The 21085-nt window shown below is 52.8% G+C and overlaps 1 protein-coding gene across 1 annotated transcript; it reads right to left on the minus strand.

The window, feature by feature from the left end:
- Positions 1 to 7481: 7481 nt before the first annotated feature.
- Positions 7482 to 13554, minus strand: LOC147646475 (maestro heat-like repeat-containing protein family member 7). Its single transcript, XM_086873403.1, has 16 exons — positions 12968 to 13554; positions 12713 to 12868; positions 12379 to 12443; positions 12120 to 12269; positions 11782 to 11930; positions 11330 to 11477; positions 10895 to 11082; positions 10668 to 10805; positions 10274 to 10388; positions 9964 to 10101; positions 9574 to 9750; positions 9282 to 9437; positions 9022 to 9123; positions 8549 to 8651; positions 8212 to 8268; positions 7482 to 7921 (listed from the first exon to the last, which is right to left on the minus strand). Exons 1-16 carry the CDS (start codon positions 13089 to 13091, stop codon positions 7722 to 7724), a joined length of 2166 nt encoding a protein of 721 aa, XP_086729529.1. The 5' UTR covers positions 13092 to 13554; the 3' UTR covers positions 7482 to 7721.
- Between the last annotated feature and the right edge of the window lie 7531 nt (positions 13555 to 21085).

A 21085-nucleotide genomic window follows, 5' to 3' on the forward strand; every position in this document is an offset into this window, starting at 1 on the left:
TGAGAGAAGTGGCAATATTAGAGGTCCTTTTTGGGAGGGGTGGACAGCATGATAATGACCCCGACAAAGTCAGGTGCACTGGGCAGATGTTGTGGAGTCTGGCAAATCTAGGGCCACGTGACTACACCACCTATATTGCAACGATTAATGCCGATAACAGCCGAGAGACGGTGAGTTCTGTCTCCACCAGGCTTAGACATTTCGCCAGTATGGTCCATGGCCCACATCAGGCTAAGATTTCTGCTGTGATTAAGGAACTCAAAGAAGAGATGAGGGAAATGAGGGAAGAGATGAGAAAGAACAGTTCCCATATAGCACCAGTGCGAGTCACAAGCCCAAAACTCCAAGCCCCACGTCCCCCAGCTAGAGAGAGAGGGTACACCTCACGAACTGAGCTGTGGCTCTTTCTACGTGACCATGGGGAAGACATGGGAAAGTGGGATGGGAAACCCACTTCTGCCCTGGCAGCACAAGTGCGTCAACTCAGGCAGAGAACCAGTAACCAGAAAGGTTCCACTAAAGTGAAAGTAGCCTCAACCTCCCGTGACCAAACTGGCAGATATTACAGAAAAGAAGATGATCCCCTTGAAAGAACCTCTAGCATGTATGCCCAAAAAAGAGAAGATGACCAGTGCTAGAGAGGCCCTGCCTCTAGCCAGGAAGAAGCACGGGAAAACCGGGTCTTTTGGACGGTGTAGATCCGATGGCCTGGCACATCAGAGCCACAAAAATATGAAGCTTTAGTTGATACTGGTGCACAGTGTACCCTAATGCCATCAGGACATGTGGAGGCAGAACCTGTTTCCATTGCTAGAGTGACGGGGAGATCGCAGCAATTGACTCTGTTGGAAGCTGAGGTGAGCCTGACTGGGAAGGAGTGGCAGAAACATCCCATTGTGACTGGCCCAGAGGCCCTGTGTATTCTGGGCATAGACTTCCTTAGAAATGGCTATTACAAAGACCCAAAGAGACTCAGGTGGGCTTTTGGAATAGCTGCTGTGGAGGCAGAAGACATTAAGCAATTGAACACCTTGCCTGGACTATCAGAGAACCCATCTGCAGTAAGACTCCTGAAGGTGGAAGAACAGCGGGTACCAATTACCACCTCGACAGTGCACCGCCGGCAGTATAAGACAAATCAAAATGCTGTGATCCCCATCCACAAGATGATCAGAGAGCTGGAGAGCCAAAGAGTGGTCAACAAAACCCACTCACCCTTCAACAGCCCCATCTGGCCTGTGCACAAGTCTGACAGAGAATAGAGATTAACTGTGGACTATCGTGCATTGAATGAAGTGACTCCACCGCTGAGCGCTGCCGTGCCGGACATGCTGGAGCTCCAGTACGAGCTGGAGTCCAAAGCAGCGAAGTGGTACGCCACAATTGATATTGCTAATGCATTTTTCTCCATTCCTCTGGCAGCAGAATGCAGGCCTCAGTTTGCCTTCACCTGGAGGGGAGTGCAGTACACCTGGAACCGACTGCCCCAGGGGTGGAAGCACAGCCCCACCATCTGCCATAGACTGATCCAGTCTGCCCTGGAAAAAGGTGAGGCTCCAGAACATCTGCAGTACATTGATGACATCATTGTGTGAGGGAACACAGCAGTGGAAGTATTTGAGAAAGGAGAAAAGATTATCCAGATTCTGCTACAAGCCGGCTTTGCCATCAAGAAGAACAAAGTCAAAGGACCTGCTCGAGAGATCCAGTTCCTGGGAGTAAAGTGGTAAGACGGACAGCGTCAGATTCCCACTGAGGTCATCAATAAGATCACAGCAATGTCTCCGCCCACTAGCAAGAAGGAAACGCAAGCTTTCCTAGGTGCCATAGGTTTTTGGAGGATGCACATTCCTGAGTACAGCCAGATTGTGAGCCCTCTTTACCTGGTCACCCGCAAAAAGAACACTTTCCAGTGGGGCCCTGAACAACAACAAGCCTTTACTCAGATCAAACAGGAGATCGCTTATGCAGTAGCCCTTGGCCCAGTCAGAACAGAACCAGATGTGAAGAACTTGCTCTACTCTGCAGCCAGGAGCCACGGCCTGTCCTGGAGCCTTTGGCAGAAAGTGCCTGAGGAGACTCGAGGCCGACCACTGGGATTCTGGAGCCAAAGTTACAGAGGGTCCGACGCCAACTACACTCCCACAGAGAAGGAAATTTTAGCCGCCTATGAAGGAGTTCAAGCCGCCTCAGAAGTGATTGGCACAGAAGCACAACTCCTCCTGGCACCCTGACTGCCAGTGCTGGGGTGGATGTTTAAAGGAAAGGTTCCTGCTACCCACCACGCCACTGACGCTACATGGAGCAAGTGGATCACCCTCATCACGCAGCACGCCCGTATTGGAAACCCAAATCGCCCTGGGATTTTGGAGATAATCACAAACTGACCAGAAGGTGAAAACTTTGGTCTCACTGATGAAGAGGAGCAGGAACAAGTAACACAGGCTGAAGAAGCTCCACCGTACAACCAACTGCCAGCAGAAGAAACACGCTACGCTCTGTTTACTGATGGTTCCTGTCGCGTCGTAGGGATAAACCGGAAGTGGAAAGCAGCCGTATGGAGCCCCACACGACAGGTCGCAGAGGCCACTGAAGGAGAAGGTGGATCAAGCCAACTTGCTGAACTCAAAGCTGTTCAACTAGCCCTGAACATTGCTGAAAGAGAGAAGTGGCCAAAGCTCTACCTCTACACGGATTCATGGATGGTAGCCAATGCTCTGTGGGGATGGCTGGAAAGATGGAAAAAGGCCAAGTGGCAACGCAGAGGAAAGCCAATCTGAGCTGCTGATGAGTAGAAAGACATCGCCACCAGGGTAGAGAAACTGTCTGTGAGGGTCCGTCATGTAGATGCCCATGTCCCCAAGAGTAGGGCTAATGAAGAGCACCAAAACAATGAGCAGGTAGATCAGGCTGCAAAGATAGAGGTGTCAAAGATAGACTTAGATTGGCAACACAAGGGAGAGTTGTTCCTAGCTTGATGGGCCCATGATGCCTCAGGTCATCAGGGGAGAGATGCCACCTATAAGTGGGCACGAGACCGAGGAGTGAACCTAACCATAGACAGTATTTCCCAAGTTATCCATGACTGTGAGACGTGTGCCACGATCAAGCAGGCCAAGCGGTTGAAGCCGCTATGGTATGGTGGGCGTTGGTCCAAATATAGGTATGGAGAAGCCTGGCAGATTGACTACATCACACTGCCCCAAACCCGCCAAAGCAAGCGCTACGTGCTCACGATGGTAGAAGCCACCACTGGATGGTTAGAAACCTACCCTGTGCCTCATGCCACTGCCCGGAACACCATCCTGAGACTTGAAAAGCAGGTCCTTTGGAGGCATGGTACCCCTGAGATTGAGTCAGACAATGGGACTCATTTCAAGAACAGCCTTATAAATAGCTGGGCTAGGGAACATGGCATTGAGTGGGTGTACCATATCCCCTACCATGCACCTGCTGCTAGAAACGTTGAACGGTGCAATGGCTTGCTTAAAACCAGCTTGAAGGCACTGGGTGGGGGAACTTTCAAGAACTGGGAAATTAATTTAGCAAAAGCCACATAGTTGGTGAACACCCGAAGTTCCACTAACAGAGCAAACCCTGCCCAATCTGAGCCCTTTAGAGCGAAAGATGGAGATAAGGTTCCAGTGGTACATATGAGAGGTATGCTGGGAAAAACTGTTTGGGTTAATTCTGCCTCCAGCAAAGACAGTCCAATCCGTGGAGTTGTCTTTGCTCAAGGACCGGGTTGCACTTGGTGGGTGATGCAAAAAGATGGAGAGACCCGGTGCATACCCCAAGGGGACCTGGTTTTAGGGTGAACTACCCATGACACTGTGCTTGTATCTGTATCTGCATGTACATATGCATATAGTTAAAGTAGTATGTGTTCGTGTATAATTTAAAGGTTTAATATTTGATGTAACATTTTGGTATGGGAAAAAATTCGGGGTGGATAGTGTTGAGGGTTAGGTGTCCTTTTTTTTTTGTTTTGTCCTTCTGGCCTGCCCGGGGAATTTTTACCCATTATGTGCTGGGACAACCTAACTACCGGTACTTAGGGGTGCTCACAACGGACAATGAGTGGCCGGGCCCAGGGCGGGGAAGGGGGCAGAAAAGGAGGGTGGGGACAGTTTTTGGGCTGGTTCTTCTTTGGTTTTTCGGGGAAGGACGTTTGTGTGCTGGGTCGCAGAGCTGCTGCGGTGGAGAGAAGGGAACTTTACCATCACCCAGACGGAGCGGCTGCTTCTTCTCCTTCTCCCCTCTTTGTTGGTGGCCTTGCACCCCCTGTCCTGCCGGGACGTGTAGCAGTGCCAGCCACCGCCGCAGAGCTGCTGATACACCTCATCCACCAGCCCAGGATCTCAGCTCATCCCTGCTGTTCCAGCCGACTGTTCCTCGGAGCCCTGCAAGAGCACTGGGACTGACTGCCCGAGGAGTTTGTGAAAACAAAGCCTCTCCTCCATCCCATCTCAGCCGAGAAGGTTGTCCTGGGGTCCCTGTTTCTGTCTTCTTGTTATTGCTGTAGTTATTGTTTGTTTGTTTGCCTGGTTATACTAGTAAAGAACTGTTATTCCTATCCCCAGATCTCTGCCTGAAAGCCCCCTTGATTTCAAATTTATAATAATTTGGAGAGAGAGAGTCTACATTCTTTCATCCCAAGGGAGGCTCCTGCTCTCCCTAGCGGACACCTGTCTTCTAGAACCAAGACACTGACCCATCTTGGTATTGAGCTGAACATGTTTTATACGCTATCATTATACAACTTACATATTAATTATTAAACTTACATTGTTCTATTGTATGCATTGTTTTTACCCAAGCATGGATTTCTCTTGATCCGCCCCAGCCCCCTAACATTGTTCCTCATGTTCTTTAAACAATAATTATATCTAATTACATCTAACAATTCTATCATTTATCATATATTGATTCCACAGGTGCAGTTTCACATGATCTTTAGCAAGCACAAGGCCTAACATTTCCCAGGGCCTACTTTTCCTGGGCTTGCCAAGCCTAACTTTCTTTCTGAGTTCCCGAATTTCTTAAGATTTTAAAATGTTTTACTATCACCCCCAGAGTGACACAAAGAGGCCTGCCTGAACAGTCAGAGAGCTACATCTATTTTTAATTTTAACTTTTATAAATTTTTCCAGAGCCTGCTGGCTGTGTTCAAGGTTTTCTCCCTATTTCCTCCCTAGTGCACATTCTCCAGAAACTCTGCTTTTACATCCTTTTGCATTGATTAAAGTTACCTGCAATGACCAGTCAATCCAAATCATGGGAAAACTTGAACTTCGATCTCTACCCAGGCAAAATATCTGCCTCCCACATCTGAAGCCATGAGCTGCCAAGTACTGTCCCCACTGTCATACCCTGTCCCCTGGAGGTGTGCTGATGCCATTTCAAAGGGGTTGCCAATGAAAACAAGTTTGAATATTTTGGTAGTTTCCACATTGGCATTCAAATCCTTGACTAGAAAAATCACAAGTCAAGATTTCTAGGATTCTTCCATACCAAAGCTGTCATTCTCACCCTGGATTTTAGAGTGCCTGAACAGTCGGACAAGGTTTTAGTTTTAGACACTACAAAGTCCCTGCTGTTCGGCGATCCCATTCCATCAGCATATAGTCCTGATGATTCCTTTAGGCAGGAGCAGCAAAGGCAAGAATGAGCCAAACAAGCTGTTCCTGTGTTCTCATGTCCGGCACAGCAGTAACTGGGAGTTCAAGAATGGATTCAGGAGACAATGGCTGCACAGGGAGCCACCAAGACTTTGGGATGCTGAAATGGACCAGCCTGGTGCCTGTGCCCGGGCTGCATCGGGCTGAGCTCCAACTGGACAATCTAACAATGGTTGAATGGACACACCATGGGCCACTGGAGACTCCTACTCCTAGTTCTGTGAGCTACACTATTCACCTGCCATTCACCAGATGATTTTTTCATCTTTGCTTGAAATCCAGGAGAAGAAAAGGTCAACATGGAAAAGTGTTCTCCCAATTCTAGTGACACCTGTGCCTGCACACCACCTGTGCCCATGGCAGGGTGGCTGGAGACTGGATGATGTTGATGCTACTTTGCAACACCAAGTGCTCAGGGATTCTGGGATTGCCCAAGTGGAGAGCAAAACTGAGCCGTGTAAGTCCCTGCTTTTTTTCAGCGCATGATGCTTCTTCCTTTGTTCCAAGCAAGTCCAGGATTTGGTTTCATGTGTCTTTAAGGTGTCTGGACAGAAGAGAGGGAGGGCAGCTGCAGCACAGGGCTCCTGCCCCGTCAGACTCTCTCTCTCTCTCTCTCTTTCTCAGGATGGCGCCAATGCCGCTGCCTTGGGACACCTGAGTGTGGAAGGCGAGCTCGCCCTCAAGCACGGCCATCCAAGTCAGTCACGGGCACAGGCTGCAGCTGAAGCTGGCAAGCGTTGCTGTGAGGCTGCAAGTGAAGAGAAAGCCATTGTGGCCAACTCTGCTGAAGCCTTTTGCCAAAGCAAAGGCAATTGTGCCCACAGCCTCCCCCTGTTTGGCACCTGGCTGCTGCGGACGCCTCAGTGCGCAGGTGCCGACGTTGGGGCTGCTGCTGTTCCTGGGCACACTCTGCTGCTGTTTCTGTGGGCTCCAGAGCCGCTTGGGCAGCAGCCACTGGGCAGCCCTGCTGGAGGAGACATCGCCACCCTCCCCATGGTGGCAGCAGCTCTGTGGGCCCCGAGCTCTGTGTCAGGGGGGCCTCGGTCACAGCAGCGTGGCCTGGGCAGCCGCGAGGGCCCGGGCTGGCCGCCAGCCCTGCCTCTGCCCACTGCCCCTTCCTGGAGGCACCCAGTGGCCGTGGCCTGGCAGCACCCCCTGCCCTCCATGTCCCCAGCCAGTCCAGCCTGGGCACCTCGGGCTGTCCCCACCCTCCCGCTGGGTTGATGTCCCAGCCTCCAGGCCTTCTGCTGCAGGCCTGGGGGACATTTTGGGGAAGCACCGGAGCAGCCGGGTGTCAGGGACCAGGCGGCTGCCCAGGGGCTGCTTATGGCCTCTGACACCCAATTCCTCAGGGCTTCCCACCACCCCGGCTCCTCCAGGGCCTTCTGTCCCCTTGGAACCTCCTGCCACCCACTCCCTCACACATCCCCCTCGTGCCTTCCCACTGCCTTGTCCCGTCTGGGCCTCCGCAGCCCCTCATCCCTTCACGGCCTCCCAGCACCCCGTGTCCTCAGGGGCTCCCCCAGCCTGGCCCGGCAGCAGCGCCGCAGCCCCACAGGAGCTCCAGCAGCTCCTCAGCCATCACGGCAGCAACACACGGGCAGCAGGACACAGATGGCGCTTCCTGCCTGCCACAGGGCTTGTGGCTTCAGCACAACCACCAAACGCCAAGGGGCTTCTGGCCATTTCCCCTGCACCACTGCACGCCCCGGCAGGTTGCTGAACACAAGAACCCTTTTCCCTCTCTTCCCCTATGCCCCACACAACCTGGGCAGCAAAAGAAAGGTCTTGGGACTCTTGTGGTTTATAACATATCCTATATTATTTACATACTAGATGGAAACGAAACGAAGAAAAGAATAATCTCTATGAAAAAAAAAATAACAGATGGCCCATGTGGCCCCAGAAGATAGAGCCTCTCAGCCCTAACATATCCTATATTATTTACATAGTAAAAAGAAAAAAATAGAAGAAAACAATCCTTATGAAATAAAAACTCCCGGCTGGCCCAGGTGGCCCCAGCAAACAGAACGTCCCATATCAGCCTTGAGCACATCTGCAGCAGCGCAGCCAGCCCAGGCCCGACAGACGAGGCCGTGTCCTCCATGCCCTGAGGAATTGATCGTGCACCCTCTGGAGGATGGAATATCGGGCACTCTGGATGGCCCGGAGGACATACAGCGTCTCAAGTGCCAGGTCTGACACGGCACCGCTTCTGTCCTCCGTCAGGCGTTCGAGGGCTGCAAGAGAGACGAACAGAGCCACGGTCACACCCCAGAGCTGTGGGGGCCCAGCGAGAGCCCCCTGCCAGGGCCATGCCAGCCGGCTCTTGCCTTGGCCAGGAGGGAGCAGGGACCAAGGGGGTCAGCCCGAAGCTGCTGGCCACAAATGCCCCACGTGGCCCTGAAATCTCACTGTGCTATGCCCACGCCGCCCCTCATCGGGACAGGGAGCAGAGTCCTCCACAGCCTGGCCAGGGCTTGCAGCTGCCCCCGACAGCCACTGCTGTCAGCCCGCTGCCCTGGCTCACCTCTGCACAACACCTGGAGCTCTGCGTGCTGCCCCCTCAGCTGCTCCCCGGCCATCCCTGAGAACACAGAGCCTGTCAGGGTCCCAGCAGCACAGCTCCCTGCCAGCGGCGCTGCCAGCCCTGTGGCCACACGGCCTCCTGCCCCGGCAGGGCTCAGCCCGGGCCCTTGCCGCATCCTGACCCAGCCCAAGGGCACGGCTGCCAGAGGCCGGCAGCAGCAGCCCCGAGGACAGCCGGGGCTCCAGGGCGCCGGGCCCGGGTGCCGCTGCCGGGGCAGCAGCCGGGGCTGGGGCCGAGCTGCGGCGGGGCGGGGAGGGAGCCCGGGCTCGAGACTCACCGATGACCCTGATGGCCGCCGCTCGCAGGGTCTCCTGTGGGTCCTGCAGGTACTGCAGGGCCCGACGCAGGTGCTTGGCCAAGGGGATCCTGTGGTCTGCCAGCTGGAGAGAGCGGCAGGAGGGAAGGGTTGGCGCGGGCTCTGCCCTTCGGCCGGGCGCTGCTGCCTGCGGCCAGCCCCGGCCTCCCGTGCCCGGCCAACCCTGAGGCCCGGCCAGCAGCCGCTGGCGCCGGGCTCTGGAGGGGGCAGAGGGCCGGCTGCTGCCCGGGGAGCCGCGGTGCTGGCCCGGCCCGCAGCCCCGCTGGGCCGGGGCTCCATCGGCACCCGGCTCGGGGCCACAGGGGGCTGGAGAAGAAGCCGTGCGGCCCCCGGCTGCAGCAGTGGGCAGGGGCACAGCTGTTAGCCCCACACACTGAGCACCGGGGCCAGGGGGCTTCTGTAGCTTGAGGCTGGGACTTCCAGGCTGTCCTTACCACGAGCCTGGCAAACTTCCACAGCTTCTCCTTCCTCACAGCTTTCTCCAGGTCTGGCCTCTTCAGGAAGCCAGCCGCGCGAAGGAGCGTTGTCCGAGAGGCCTGGGGAGCAGCAGAGAGCCGCAAATGGCCCCACAAGGCAGGGCACAGGAGTGTCCCAGTGCCAAGGGCTGGAGGAGGCTGCAGCCTGCAAGCCTGCGTCAGGGCAGGAGGCAGCTGAGCCCCCTGCCAAGGCGCAGCAGCAACCCAGGAATCTTCACCTCTGCCACATGCCGATTCTCATCTTGGCAGTGGAAAAAGAGTGGGAGCAGGCTCTGGTACACTCGTTCCTTCAGGGGCTTTCTTCCTTCTTCTTCTGCTGAAGACATCACTCTTCGAAGGAGAGACATGGAGAGCAGCTGCACCTGGCTATCAGGCTGTATGAAAGGAAGGAAGGAAAAATGACCTTATCATTGGCTTCTTATGGCCCACATCGGCACAGGTCTGCAAATGCACAGGGCACAAAGTGTCCGGGCAGCAGGCAGTGGCTGTGGCTGGGGCACAGAGCCTTACATTGTCCAGGAGTTTCAGGAGCGGCTCAGCCAGCTGCAGGGCCCTGCGCCAGGATATTGGGATGTCTTCTTTCAGGAAAATATGGCTCAGAAGAGCAGTGCTCATCCTGGCCACGTCACTGTCCAAGTCCCACAGGAGGTGCACTAGTCTTCCTGTCAGGCTCTGAATTCTTTCGGCCTGTGCAGAACACAAGTGTGTGAAAGCCCGGGCAGCTGCCGCAGGGCCCAGAGGCCAAAGGGCTGTCCCAAAGCACTCGGGCAGCTGAAGCAGGAGGCAGGAGAGCTGGGAGGAGCTGCCTCAGCGCCCAAGGCAAAGGCCAGCCAAGGCCAAGTGACAGCATTGCCCAGCCTCATGCTGCCCACACGGCCTCAGCTGCTGCCCCCTTCTCACCATGGAGGGACGGTCCTTTAGCAGGAGGAGAGCCCTGAGAACCTGGTGATGCATCTCTGTGGAATTGTACCACAGGTACTTATACAAGATCTCCATTAGGCTGTCACCACAGTCACTCAAGTCCAGGCAATCTAGGAGCTGAAAGGCACAGGGCAGTGAGAGGGGAGCTGGCCAGCAGGAGCCTGGAAGTGCGCAGGGCTGGGCCCAGGCAGCAGCACAGGGCGCGGGTGCCGTCCCAGGCAGCTGTGGCTGTGCCAGGGGACAGGGCTGGCAGGGAGCTGAGCGAGGTAGTGCTGGCCATCAGACTCACCTCCACAAGGAATGCCATGGCAGAGACATCCCAGAGTGGCAACGGTTTGCTGAGCACCTCAAGCAGGTAGCTTAAGATGCTTTTACACAAGTGGGCAGATGCACGGCGCATTACCCTGGAAGGCGGAAAATGGCAGAAAGAGTCTCAGCAAGGGTGCGAGAAACCTCTCCCAGGACTGATGGACACAGTTGTCCTATTGCCCCAGCACCCTGTGAGGCGATTTGGGCCCTTGAGATGTGGCTGCTCCTGGACAGGTTCCTCTCGCAGCCTTTTGCAGTCTCCTTGGCCATCCCTCGCTGACGAGGCCCTCAGGCCCATGGCCACGGGGACTGTGGGGGGGCATCCCGGGCAGGGGGCACAAATGTCAGAGGCAGTGGGGAGAAGGGGGGCTCACCTGGCCAGCAGACCCACGGCATAGTGGTGGGTGTCAGCACAGAGCAGCGTGTCCCAGCCACGCTTGCGTTCCATTGCCACCACCACATGCTCCAAGTGGAGACTGCAGAGCAGGGCCTTCAGGGTCTGCACTGCAAACCTGTGTGCACAGCAAAGCCCAGGTGACGCTGGGAGCGCTGGCTCCGAGGCTGGGGAAGTGGCAGGGACAGGAGGAGTGGCATGGAGCACCTGTTGGGGCTGGTGGAGAGGCCGTGTTGCTCCTGGCATTCCTTCCAGAAGGTATGGACGTCCTCTGTCATATACAAAGTACTGAAGTATGTTTGGAAGAGGAGATGCACAAAGAGGCGGGGGAAATAGACTGTGAGGATCTGTGGGCAACAGGGCCCCTGGAGGATCTTCCACATCACCAGAGTTGCCTGCAGAGGACAAAGCAGCCCGAGACAGCGCTCAGTGCCGGGGCGTCCGTGTGGCAGGGCCTGAGCATGGCAGGGAGAAGCCGGGGGAGACACGGGGAGCAGCGGGCCTGGTGGCCCTGAAGCTGCCCCTAGGCCAGGTTTGTGGCCAGTGCCTGAAGCAGGGAGATGCAGTGGGGGAAGGAGGCAACAGAGCTGCTGGAGAGGCGGCCGGCCTTGCGGTGAGCAAAGGCCAGCTCCAGAAACTCACAGTCAGGGAAAAGACAGCCGTCTTGTCCCCATCAGAGGTGCCCAGGTTTTTCTGCGGCCAGCTCCCCACCACATTGATGAGGAGCGGTGTCACTTCCTCTGAAATCCAGGGCGAGAGCAAGATGGTCGTCCACATGGCCATAGCAGCTCTGCGGGGTCAGACACAGCACCGTGGGCTGGGCAGCAGCGGGGAGCTGAGCTGGCCGCCAGCTCTGCCTGTGCCCACTGGCCCTGAGCGGCAGCAGCAGCCAGGCAGCCCAGCCCTGTGGGGACAGGCCCCTGAGGGGCAGGATGGCAGCACGGCAGCGGGCTCGGGGGCCAACTTTGTAGCAGGGCTGGCAAAGGGAGCAGCCAGAGGGCCCTGGAAGTCTGTGTTGCTCACAGCCCTGGGCCAGGCTGTACAGGATGATGGGCTGGGGAACCATGAGGCCTCGGGGCAGCTGGGCCCCATACCTGTCACACGTTGGGGCCACCCGCAGGAGAGTGATGGCCACATCATCGGGCTCTGCCTCGGCCACTTGCATCAGGGCCCAGTCCATCCTGTGCTCAGCAGCCTCATTGGCCATGAGCCACTGGTGGATGTACCTCACCACGGCGGGCACCTGGAGAAGGCACAGGGAAACTTGGAATGCTAGCAGAGGGAGTCAGCAATGTGCCCAGCTTCTTCCCCAGACAAGTGCTTCTCTTCCAGCCCACTGCCATGGCCTCAAAAGCTTCAAGTGAGCAGCAGGCGTGGCTTGGGAAAGCCAAGCAATTGCTGGAGGATCAAAGGCTGGCCACAGGCTGCTTACTTGCTCTGGATTGAAAAGAGCCGTCTCTACAAGCAGATCCAGCTGGGCAGCGCTGCTCTGTTCTACCAAGACCTCTGAGGATGCTTTGACCTCAGTGTCCATAGGTCTGGTGTCTTCCTTGCCAATTCTCGTGATGAATTGGTAAAGAAACTGTAGGAGAAGGGCAGGAAGGCAGGGAAGTTGCATGGAGTGCTCCAAGTGCGGTGCTGGGCTGAGCAGTGCCAGCAGGCCCAGCGCAGGTGGGGATGGCTGCAGGTACCTGCGCTGCTCTGCGGAAGCGGCCACGGGCGGTGTCCTGCTCTTGTGTGCCGTCCATGGCTGCATCTGGCAAAGAGCAGCCAGAGCTGAGGGGCTGCGGGAGAGGCCGGAGAGCACAGCCCAGCCCTGCGTTCCCCAGGCAGGGACAGTCCTGGGATGCCCCAGGGAATGCAGCACGGCCACTGCTGCGAGGGCAGTCCCAGCCCCTTTTTTGTGCTGTCCATGGGTGTGTCTCCACAGGACAGTGTGGGATGGGATGAGATGGGATGCAATGGGATGGGATGGGGCCAAGATGGCCGCAGGCACCAGCCCTGTGGCCCAGCTCTGCCACTCACCCTCCTCCAGCGGCTGCAACTGCTGCACCTCTTCGGTCTCTGGTGCTGAGGCAGCTCCAGGGCCTTCTTCCTCTTCTTCCTCTTCCTCCTCCACCCAGGCCAGCTTGGGCACTCTTGGGGGTCGCTGCTCCGTGTCTTCTTCCAGACTCTCCAATCCTTTCCATAGGAACAGCACCAGAGGATGGCATGGCATGGAATGGGATGGGGCCAAGCTGGCAACAGGCACTAGCCCTAAGGCCGAGCTCTGCAACTCACCCTCCTGTGGTGCCTGGAAGTCCTGCACCTCTTCAGACTCCTGTGCCAGGACAGCTCCAGAGCCTTCTTCTTCCTCCTCCTCAAGCCAGGCCAACTTGGGCACTCTTGGGGGTCGCTGCTCCATGGCAGTGACTGGATTTATGGCTGCTTGCAGGAGAGATGGCTCGGAAAAGCTCGGAGTCAGCAAGTCCTGCAGTCGTGCCTGGAAGGCACCTGCAAGACTCAAGTCCTGGCAAGATTGCAAGACAGCGAGTCCTGCACTTGGGTCTTGAGGGCTCCTGCCACAAGGACAGGAGGCTCCTCGACAGGGATTGTGGTCTGGTCTCAAGGGCAGAGACTGCAGGGATGGGCGACACGTCGGAAAAGCTCCGGGTCACCAAGTCCCACGGTCTGCCCTCAAGAGAACCTTAAGAAGGAAGGCTCAGCAAGGCCACAGGTCAGCAAGACCTGTGGTCTGGCCTCGAGGTCACCTGTAGGAACAGTGCTTCAGAAAAGCTCCAGGTCCGACACAAAGGAGTGCGCTGTGCGGGGGCTCCTCACAGCACCGCTCTGGCGCGTCCTGACCCGTCGCGTGCACCGAGCACTGTGGCGTGGCCCTGTCACCGCCAGCTCCTATGTCAGCACGTGTCACAAAGGGCCCTTTGACATCTGCTCCCGTTGCCACCATCCCACGGTGACCGTGCTGCAGCGTGTCACAAAGGGCCCTTGTACACCCTGCCCTCCGCCCTGGGGCCGCCCCCATCCCCCCCCCAAGTGGCCCAGCTTGGAAGGAATCCCTTGCCCAAAGTGTCTAAGACAGCCTGACGGGATCTTTAGGAACAGCTTGTTAGAAATGAAATGGAGTCAAATTTATCAATAGGAATTTTATTGAAAACTTTGTAAAATTTACTCATGGAAATGTCTCGGTGTTGAGAGACAGGTGTCTGCTAGGGAGGGCAGGAGCCTTCCTTGGAATGAAAAATGTAGACCCCCCCCTCCGAATTATGATAATCCTGAAATCAAGGGGCTCTCAGGCAGAGATCTGGGGATAGGAATGACAGTTCTTTACTAATATTTATAACCAGGCAAACAAACAACAATAACTACAGCGTTAGCAAGAAAACAGAACCAGGGACCCCGTGACAGCTTTCTGGGCTGAGACGGGAAAGGATGGAGGAGAGGCTTTGTTTCACAAACCCCCTCGGGTTGGCAGTCAGTGCTGGTGCTCCTGCAGGGCTCTGAGGAACACTCAGCTGGAACAGCAGGGATGAGCTGAGATCCCGGGCCAGTGGCTGAGGTGGATCAGCAGCTCCGTGGTGGTGGCTGGCACTGCCACACGTCCCGGCAGGACAGGGGGTGCGAGGCCACCAACGAAGAGGGAAGAAGGAGAAGAAGCAGCAGCTCCATCTGGGTGATGGCGAAATTCCCATCTCCCCACCACAACAGCTCTGTACCCAAAGTGTTCTTCTCCGAAGCTGAAGAAGACACCAAACTGTCCCCACCCTCCCCTTTTCCTGCCCCCTTCCCCCCCTGGGCCCAGCCAAACTCTTTATCTTTCCTCAAGCACACACCAGGTACCCGCAGTTAAGTTTTCCCTGCAAGTCATGAGTAAAAATTCCACAGGCAAGCCAGAACTAAATAGAAAATAAAGGACACGTAACCCCCAACACCTGTAAGTTGTATCTTGAGAGTCAGCCAGGATCTTTGTTTGCCAGAAACACCTCTGAAGTTTAATCAAGGCATTAGTCATCAAAATTATTTTGAAAATTTAAAGATCAAAGTAGCCAAAATACTCAATGTAACTAATTGCTGGGTATGTTCTCAGCTCAGTTTGGGAGGAATGGGGTTCCCTCGGAGGGCTCACCCTGTGGGGTGGCCAAAACTCTGTCAATGGGCTCTGACTTGTAACGGATCCAGTGCAGGGACACTGACAGAAAACTGTGCTGTGGAACACAGGAATGCAATTATCAGTTTTACAGGATTGACTGAGATTTCCCTTCCGGAGAAACCAAGCCCTGTTCTAGCTGGAGGGCACAATGTGAAAGGATTTCTGTGCTTTACCATCACAAGCTTACTCCTTCTTTTTCCTCACTCTCATTCATGTTAGGAACAATAATTCTGTTGTCCATGGAGCTGGCACCTTTTGAATTCCAGAATAATGTCCCCAAGGTCCTTTGCTGTTCAGCTTTACCGCGCTGTCTGTGGCTAACAAGGCTTGCTGGGGTCCTTTTCCCTTCGGCTGGAGAGGTGCCGGGTCCCAGTCCCTGCGGGACAGCCAGGCTCCTGGCTGGAATTGGTGTGGAAGTCCCTCAGGGTCACATCAGCCTTCACATGGAGCCCCGTGGATCTGAGCATTCTCCAAAGGGGCCGTTGGGGCAAACAGGGAGATTTGGTCTGGCAGGGTCTGTAAAACAATATCCCATCCCATCGACTTGTTCTGGCAGAGAACACTTGGCTGCAGGGACATATTCCCATTGTTCCTGCCCAGGTCTCAGGATTCAAACAGTGTTGTCTTTGCCCAGAGCTGTTCCTTCAGCTGGCTTGGGAGGGCCATTTGGCCTCTGGACCCACACTCTGGCTCCTTTATTAGGACTGCTGGGTCCAAACTCTTTTTATCCACAAATGGAGGCAATTTGAAGTGGATATTCTTTCTTCACAATTATTTTTTCAATTGCGATATCAATATTTCTTCTACCTTGTCATGGGGTTGAACAATCAAATCTTGTTCACTATTGTTTAACAGACTTACTTCAATTTCTCCTTGATAATCTGCATCAATTCCTCCTCCCGTGACATGAGCCCTTTGCAAGGCCAAGCTCCAGTGAGCAGTTATCAAACCAAAGTGTCCTGGAGGAATCTTAATTCTTATTCCTGTATTGTAAACTGTCATTTGCTTCTGATTTCTCCTAATGAATTCCAGTGCATGAAGGTCCAGCCCTGCAGCCTCTGGGGTGGCCCTGGCAGGGGCCATCACAGCCAGAACAATTTCCCAGGCAGTCCAAGTCTCACTGTCCATGGCTGTGTTTGCACATTGGGTGCAGCCATGCACACCCAGGGGTTTCCATTTCCCAGTGGGCCCATTGTTAAGGGCATGGAGCCCATCTGGGAGATGGGTTCTCCACCGGGACAGGTTCCCATCTCCTCATTTTATCAACTGCTCTTTTAACAATTGTTCAACCAATCCTGTAGCTTGTAGATAGTGTGATACATGAAAAACCCAGCAGTCTTAATCACTGTATTTTTCACAGGAACAGACAAAGCATTCCACATCACAGCATCAGCAAACCCTATAAAAATAGCCAGTTTTATCCCTTCCTCCTTTATTCCTTGTATACAATTCACAAAGTTTACCATTGACATTTGGGTCTTTGCTAGTCCTTTTTTGTAGGGTATTTTAGTGTTACAGTGAGCAGCCAAAGCTAACAAATTGGAATTGTCATCATTATTTCACATTATCGATTTTTAGTTATATATATAAATATATATTATTGTGTTGTTATAATTATTGTTGTTATTGCTATTGTTATTATTATTTTACTTGGACAAACAAACCTGAGCTAAAGACTAAAACCCTCTTCTGTCACTCCACGTGGGAGCATTCCGAAAACAATTGTTCCTTCTGTTGGTGCTGTTAACAGAATCCCTCCTTGTCTTCCCAAACCCATGAGTTCTTTTCCTTTTTCCATATGCAATGTTTGGATGCATTTTAAGACATCCAGCGGTTCAGCCTCTTTTAACCGACTGCCCCACTGCTCGCACGGTGCTCCGACCTCAGCCCCACTCCAGAGCCAGCGAACTCTGGGGAGGGCTTCCCTTCTGGGAATTACAGATGGGACTGATTCCTTACATTTACATTTTAAAAGTGACATTTTGTTGTGATCTGGCTAGACTTTGCCAGTTTTGTTTCACCAGCAGGCAGAGTCAGCACCAAAGGCACAAACTCCACCTGAAGGAATCAGTGTCACTTACTGCAGCTCCAAGCAGCAAAGGATGACAAAAGGAGCAGCTCAGCAATGAATCCAATCATCAGTGCCAAAGATTGCCTGCAGGGATTAACAAAGATCCAGCACCAGTTCCCCTCAGACTTTGCCATCCCCAGATCCACCCATCAGCTGGGGAAGCTGTCACAGCCAAGGGCTGGAGAGCCACTCCAGACACTGGGAATTCCTGCAGGTGCCTCCAGCCACAGGTGAGGATCCAACCCCGCTGTGAGAGAGGGCCAACTTTGATAGTGCTGAATAAACAAACTGACAGCACTTCTGGTGTGGGAATATCTGGTTTCATCCTCCTCTTGGGTCCCTACCAAAGGCTGGCCAGGGCTCAAGGAGGAACCAAGGGAGTCGACCCTGACCATACACCCCAAACAAGGCCAGATGTGGGATTTCATGGCCTTGTCTGGCTTCTAAACACAGAAAGGTCAATCCATGTTTCATTGATGAGTGGATACATCTATCACAGCGTTCATGACCATGCATATTTCAGTAATGAGCAGATGGACAGGTAACCTTTGGCTGGAAGGTTCATTCAGAGGTCACCTTTGGCTCAGGGCCTGTTGTTCAGGCCTCACTCAGGGCCTGTTGTGCAGACCTTGGCACTTCAGGAACGAGGTTTAGTGCTGGGCTTGACACTGCTGGGTGACTGGCTGGACTGGATGAGCTCAGAGGTCTTTTCCAGCAGAATGGATTCTATAATACCAGGATTCTATCTGCTGCATTCAGCTAGGTCCATTACTTAGCAGCATTACTTTAGTCCAAAAGCCCCCTCTTGCTCAGCTCTTGTGGCCTGAGGCTTCAGCTCCTTCAGCTCCTGGTGCTGAGCTGCTCAAGCTGAAGGAGACCACTTGGAGAGAAGAATAAGTTCATTCAATTCCTTCTGGGACATGGAGAGGGGAAATGTGAAAACAGGAGCATTGTTTGGTGTGGCCTCCACTCTGCTCTTCACACTTTCAGTGCTTTGAACCAGCCAAGAGCTTTCTCCAGGATTCAATGAAGCAGCTGTTCCTGCTCCCAGCTCTGGCTCTTCCCAGTCTCTGACCTTGACTGGTTTTGTCCCTCTTGCTGTGCCCTCTGTTCCCCCAGGGGGCTGCCCCAGACTGAGGGATCAGATGCAGGCACTGCTGCTGCTCCCTCGGGACCAGCCCCAGTTTGGTTGTTGCTGTCAGTGCCAGCAGAAGCCGTGGCTGGAGTAGCAGGTGCTGACAGTGCCCCAAGGCCCGGGGCTGGAGGGGTCCCTGGGCTGGGGCTGGGAGGGAGCTGCCCCTTGTTCTCCCTCTGCCTCCCGCAGAGCTGGGCCGGGCACAAGTGGGGCAGCAGAGCCAACAGGGAGCCTGCGAGTCTCTTCCAGCCGTGCCTGCTCAGAGTTTGGCCTTGGAGCTTCAGGTGGGCAAAGGCAGCTGCTCTGCTCCCTCTGCGTGTGCCCGTGTTCAGCACTGCTGCTCCATCAGTCTGTGCCCAGCAACGGGGAAAATGCATCAGCCCTGCAGGGCCAGGAGCTGCCGGGCTCTGCCTGAGCAGCTCAGCCAGCGGGAAGGGAGCTGCTCCACACGGGAACCAGGAGCAAAGGACATGCCTTTTCTAGGACATGTTTTCTGTAAAAAAAACCAACAAAAACATCAAAAGCAAACAAAAAAAAACCCCCCAAAAATATGAAAGATAAAAATTACCCCCAAATGTGTAGTGAAAAATCTTCTATAACACTGGAGTAAGAAAGAGGTAACTGATCTTTTGAAAAAGAGAACTCAGCTTTGATTTTAGTTCCTTAGTTTGTTCACGTGCTAGTGAAAAGGATCCATTAGCTGCCTTCCTTGAGAGATTTTATGGATGTTTTCCAATATTAAGATATTTTACACTGCAGTTAAAGGAATAGGAAATTGAAATACATGTTCTTCATGACTGTGTCTTGAGTGTAAAAATTTGCAGTTTGGAACTTGGACCTAAATGATGAGTTCGGCAGGAGAAATGCAGCACTCAATATGAATGATCAGCAAGTCTCATTTATTGGTAACTCTGCAACCACTTATATAGCATCAATAATTAGGCTCATACATAGTGCAAAAGCAAGCTCATTATTGGATATTTTTATTTAAGGTCAACTCCACCTAATTCCACATTCCTGTGATCGCTCATCTATGCTGAATTCACATTCTTCTGATCACAGCGTCCTGTTCTCAGTTAACAGTTATCACTAAGGCCTTCCTGACCTTGCAACATCTCACACCAACTGTACTCTATTGTCTCATTCTTTCCCAGCTAACTGCTGCATGGGAGCATGACCTTTGCTCTCTAGCCATTCCTCTACAATTCCCCTGTTTTCTTTTTGTACTAACAAAACTGTAGAAGTAGCCCTTTTCATCATGTTTTGCAAGCATTGCAGTATGCAAGGAATAAACAGTAGCACAATCACAATGATCAATATAACAACAATTGCCATTTGTGCCAAATATTTTAACCATCCTGTGAGACCTAGGGATTGAAACCATTCCTCTAATGGATTTGTTTCCATGGTTAATATTTTCATATTGTTCTGTAGTTGTCGGAGATGAGCATGAATAGACACTGAATGGTCAGAAAGATTCATGCAACACATCCCCTCAAAGTCTTCACAGCCATGGCCCTGTGCTAATAGCAAAAAATCAATAGCAGTTCTATTCTGCAATACAGCATGCCTAACACTCTTCGTATCCAAAAGCAAATCAGACAAAACCTTTGATGTAATATTAAACTGTTTTCCTGTCCAACATGCCAGTCGTCGTAACTGTGTTAAGGCTTGAGCACTAGATACTCCAGGTGTAAAAAGAGATGACACAATCACTGTAGGACGTTCCCAAAGTTCAACCTGATCCTTGCATTCTGGCCCCAATTGGAACACACTTCTCTTTGTTCGTAACCTGGTTCTATTGGCTCCTCATAGTTGCTGTATAGTGGGTGCAAACAACATCAATTTCCCAAAATAAAAAGGCCCTCCATAAATGTTTGCTGGCAGTCCTTGCCATGCACGATCTCCACAGATTAGAAAAATACCAGGTGGTAATTGTAGAGGTGAACTGCTAGAATTTACCCTGTGAGACCAATTGCCACAGTATGCATCATTATTTTGCAAATACAGCAAATTTTGTGGAGAAACATTTGTACCATTTGGCCCATGAGACCTTTTTGCATGATTGTTCCTAGCCCAATTGACAAAAGTTAAACAATAATTGCTAGGGGCTGAGCCTAACCGTCTTAACTCTTGTGATTCTGACCCGGTAACATTTAAACCTGTAGCAATGTACTAATTTCGAGCATCAATGGGATTTGCTGGGATTAAACCTGTGTCACAAATATTGATCGTGAATTTACCTGATGGGATTTCACATAATGTTTTGTTTGCTTCTTCGGGCGTTTTCCAATTCTTTGTCCATTTTTTAAACATTGTGGCATTGAGTGAATCCTCTAAAGGTGCACCCACTAAACAAGTTCGAAAAGGATCTGAAGGGGTAGCCATTGAAAGGCAAAAATTATCTTGTCCAGTTTGATTGGCCCACATTATCCACATATTTTGTCTTTCATCAATGTCAATCAAGAGCCCTTCATTTCCCTTTATCATGGTAAACCACTACAACAACCGAATCAGAGATAGTCTCTTAAGGACTTTAAAAAGATTGTAGGCAATTCAGCCAGCATCTTGGCTGGATCCCATGGGAGATCTTGCTTCCCTTTTCTTTTACCCCTCTGCCTCGCGCGTCGATTCAGTTGCTTCGAACCACGGGCTGTTCCATCTTCTCGGCAGCAGGGATAACTTTCAGGGAAAGACCCTTTCTCTCGAGACTGCCGTTTTAAGAATTGCTCCCAATTTTTATTTTTTACCCCTGGAATATCACACCTGACCTGTGTAAGTGTTTTATGACAGCGGATTGTGGTTATTTCAATAATATACGGCAAAGGGGTATTCGGATGATAACAATAATTTTCTGGGTTTATCCCAAAAGCATAAATCTCCCACCATCTCTCAGATCCTTTTTCAAATTGTCCTGTTTGTATACCTCCCTGTAATGCAACCTCAGTCAAATTTCTTTCAAAGTTGTAACACTCTGTACAAATCCCTCTTGGGGATCGACCCCACTTAGAATGTGCCCACCACTTTTCTTTACACACTTTACAA

Source organism: Cyanistes caeruleus, unplaced genomic scaffold (assembly GCF_971803275.1).
Source record: "Cyanistes caeruleus unplaced genomic scaffold, bCyaCae1.hap1.1 HAP1_SCAFFOLD_96, whole genome shotgun sequence".
Lineage (NCBI taxonomy): Eukaryota > Metazoa > Chordata > Aves > Passeriformes > Paridae > Cyanistes > Cyanistes caeruleus.

What these genes read in the sequence shown, in the direction of transcription:
- LOC147646475 (XM_086873403.1), bottom strand. Translation starts at nt 13,091, where the DNA reads ATGGAGCAGCGACCCCCAAGAGTGCCCAAGTTGGCCTGGCTTGAGGAG. An exon ending in GCCGTGGGTCTGCTGGCCAG is followed by an intron (nt 10,389 to 10,667) that starts GTGAGCCCCCCT and finishes TCCGCCTTCCAG; the next exon opens with GGTAATGCGCCGTGCATCTG. An exon ending in GGAAGTTTGCCAGGCTCGTG is followed by an intron (nt 8,652 to 9,021) that starts GTAAGGACAGCC and finishes CGCTCTCTCCAG; the next exon opens with CTGGCAGACCACAGGATCCC.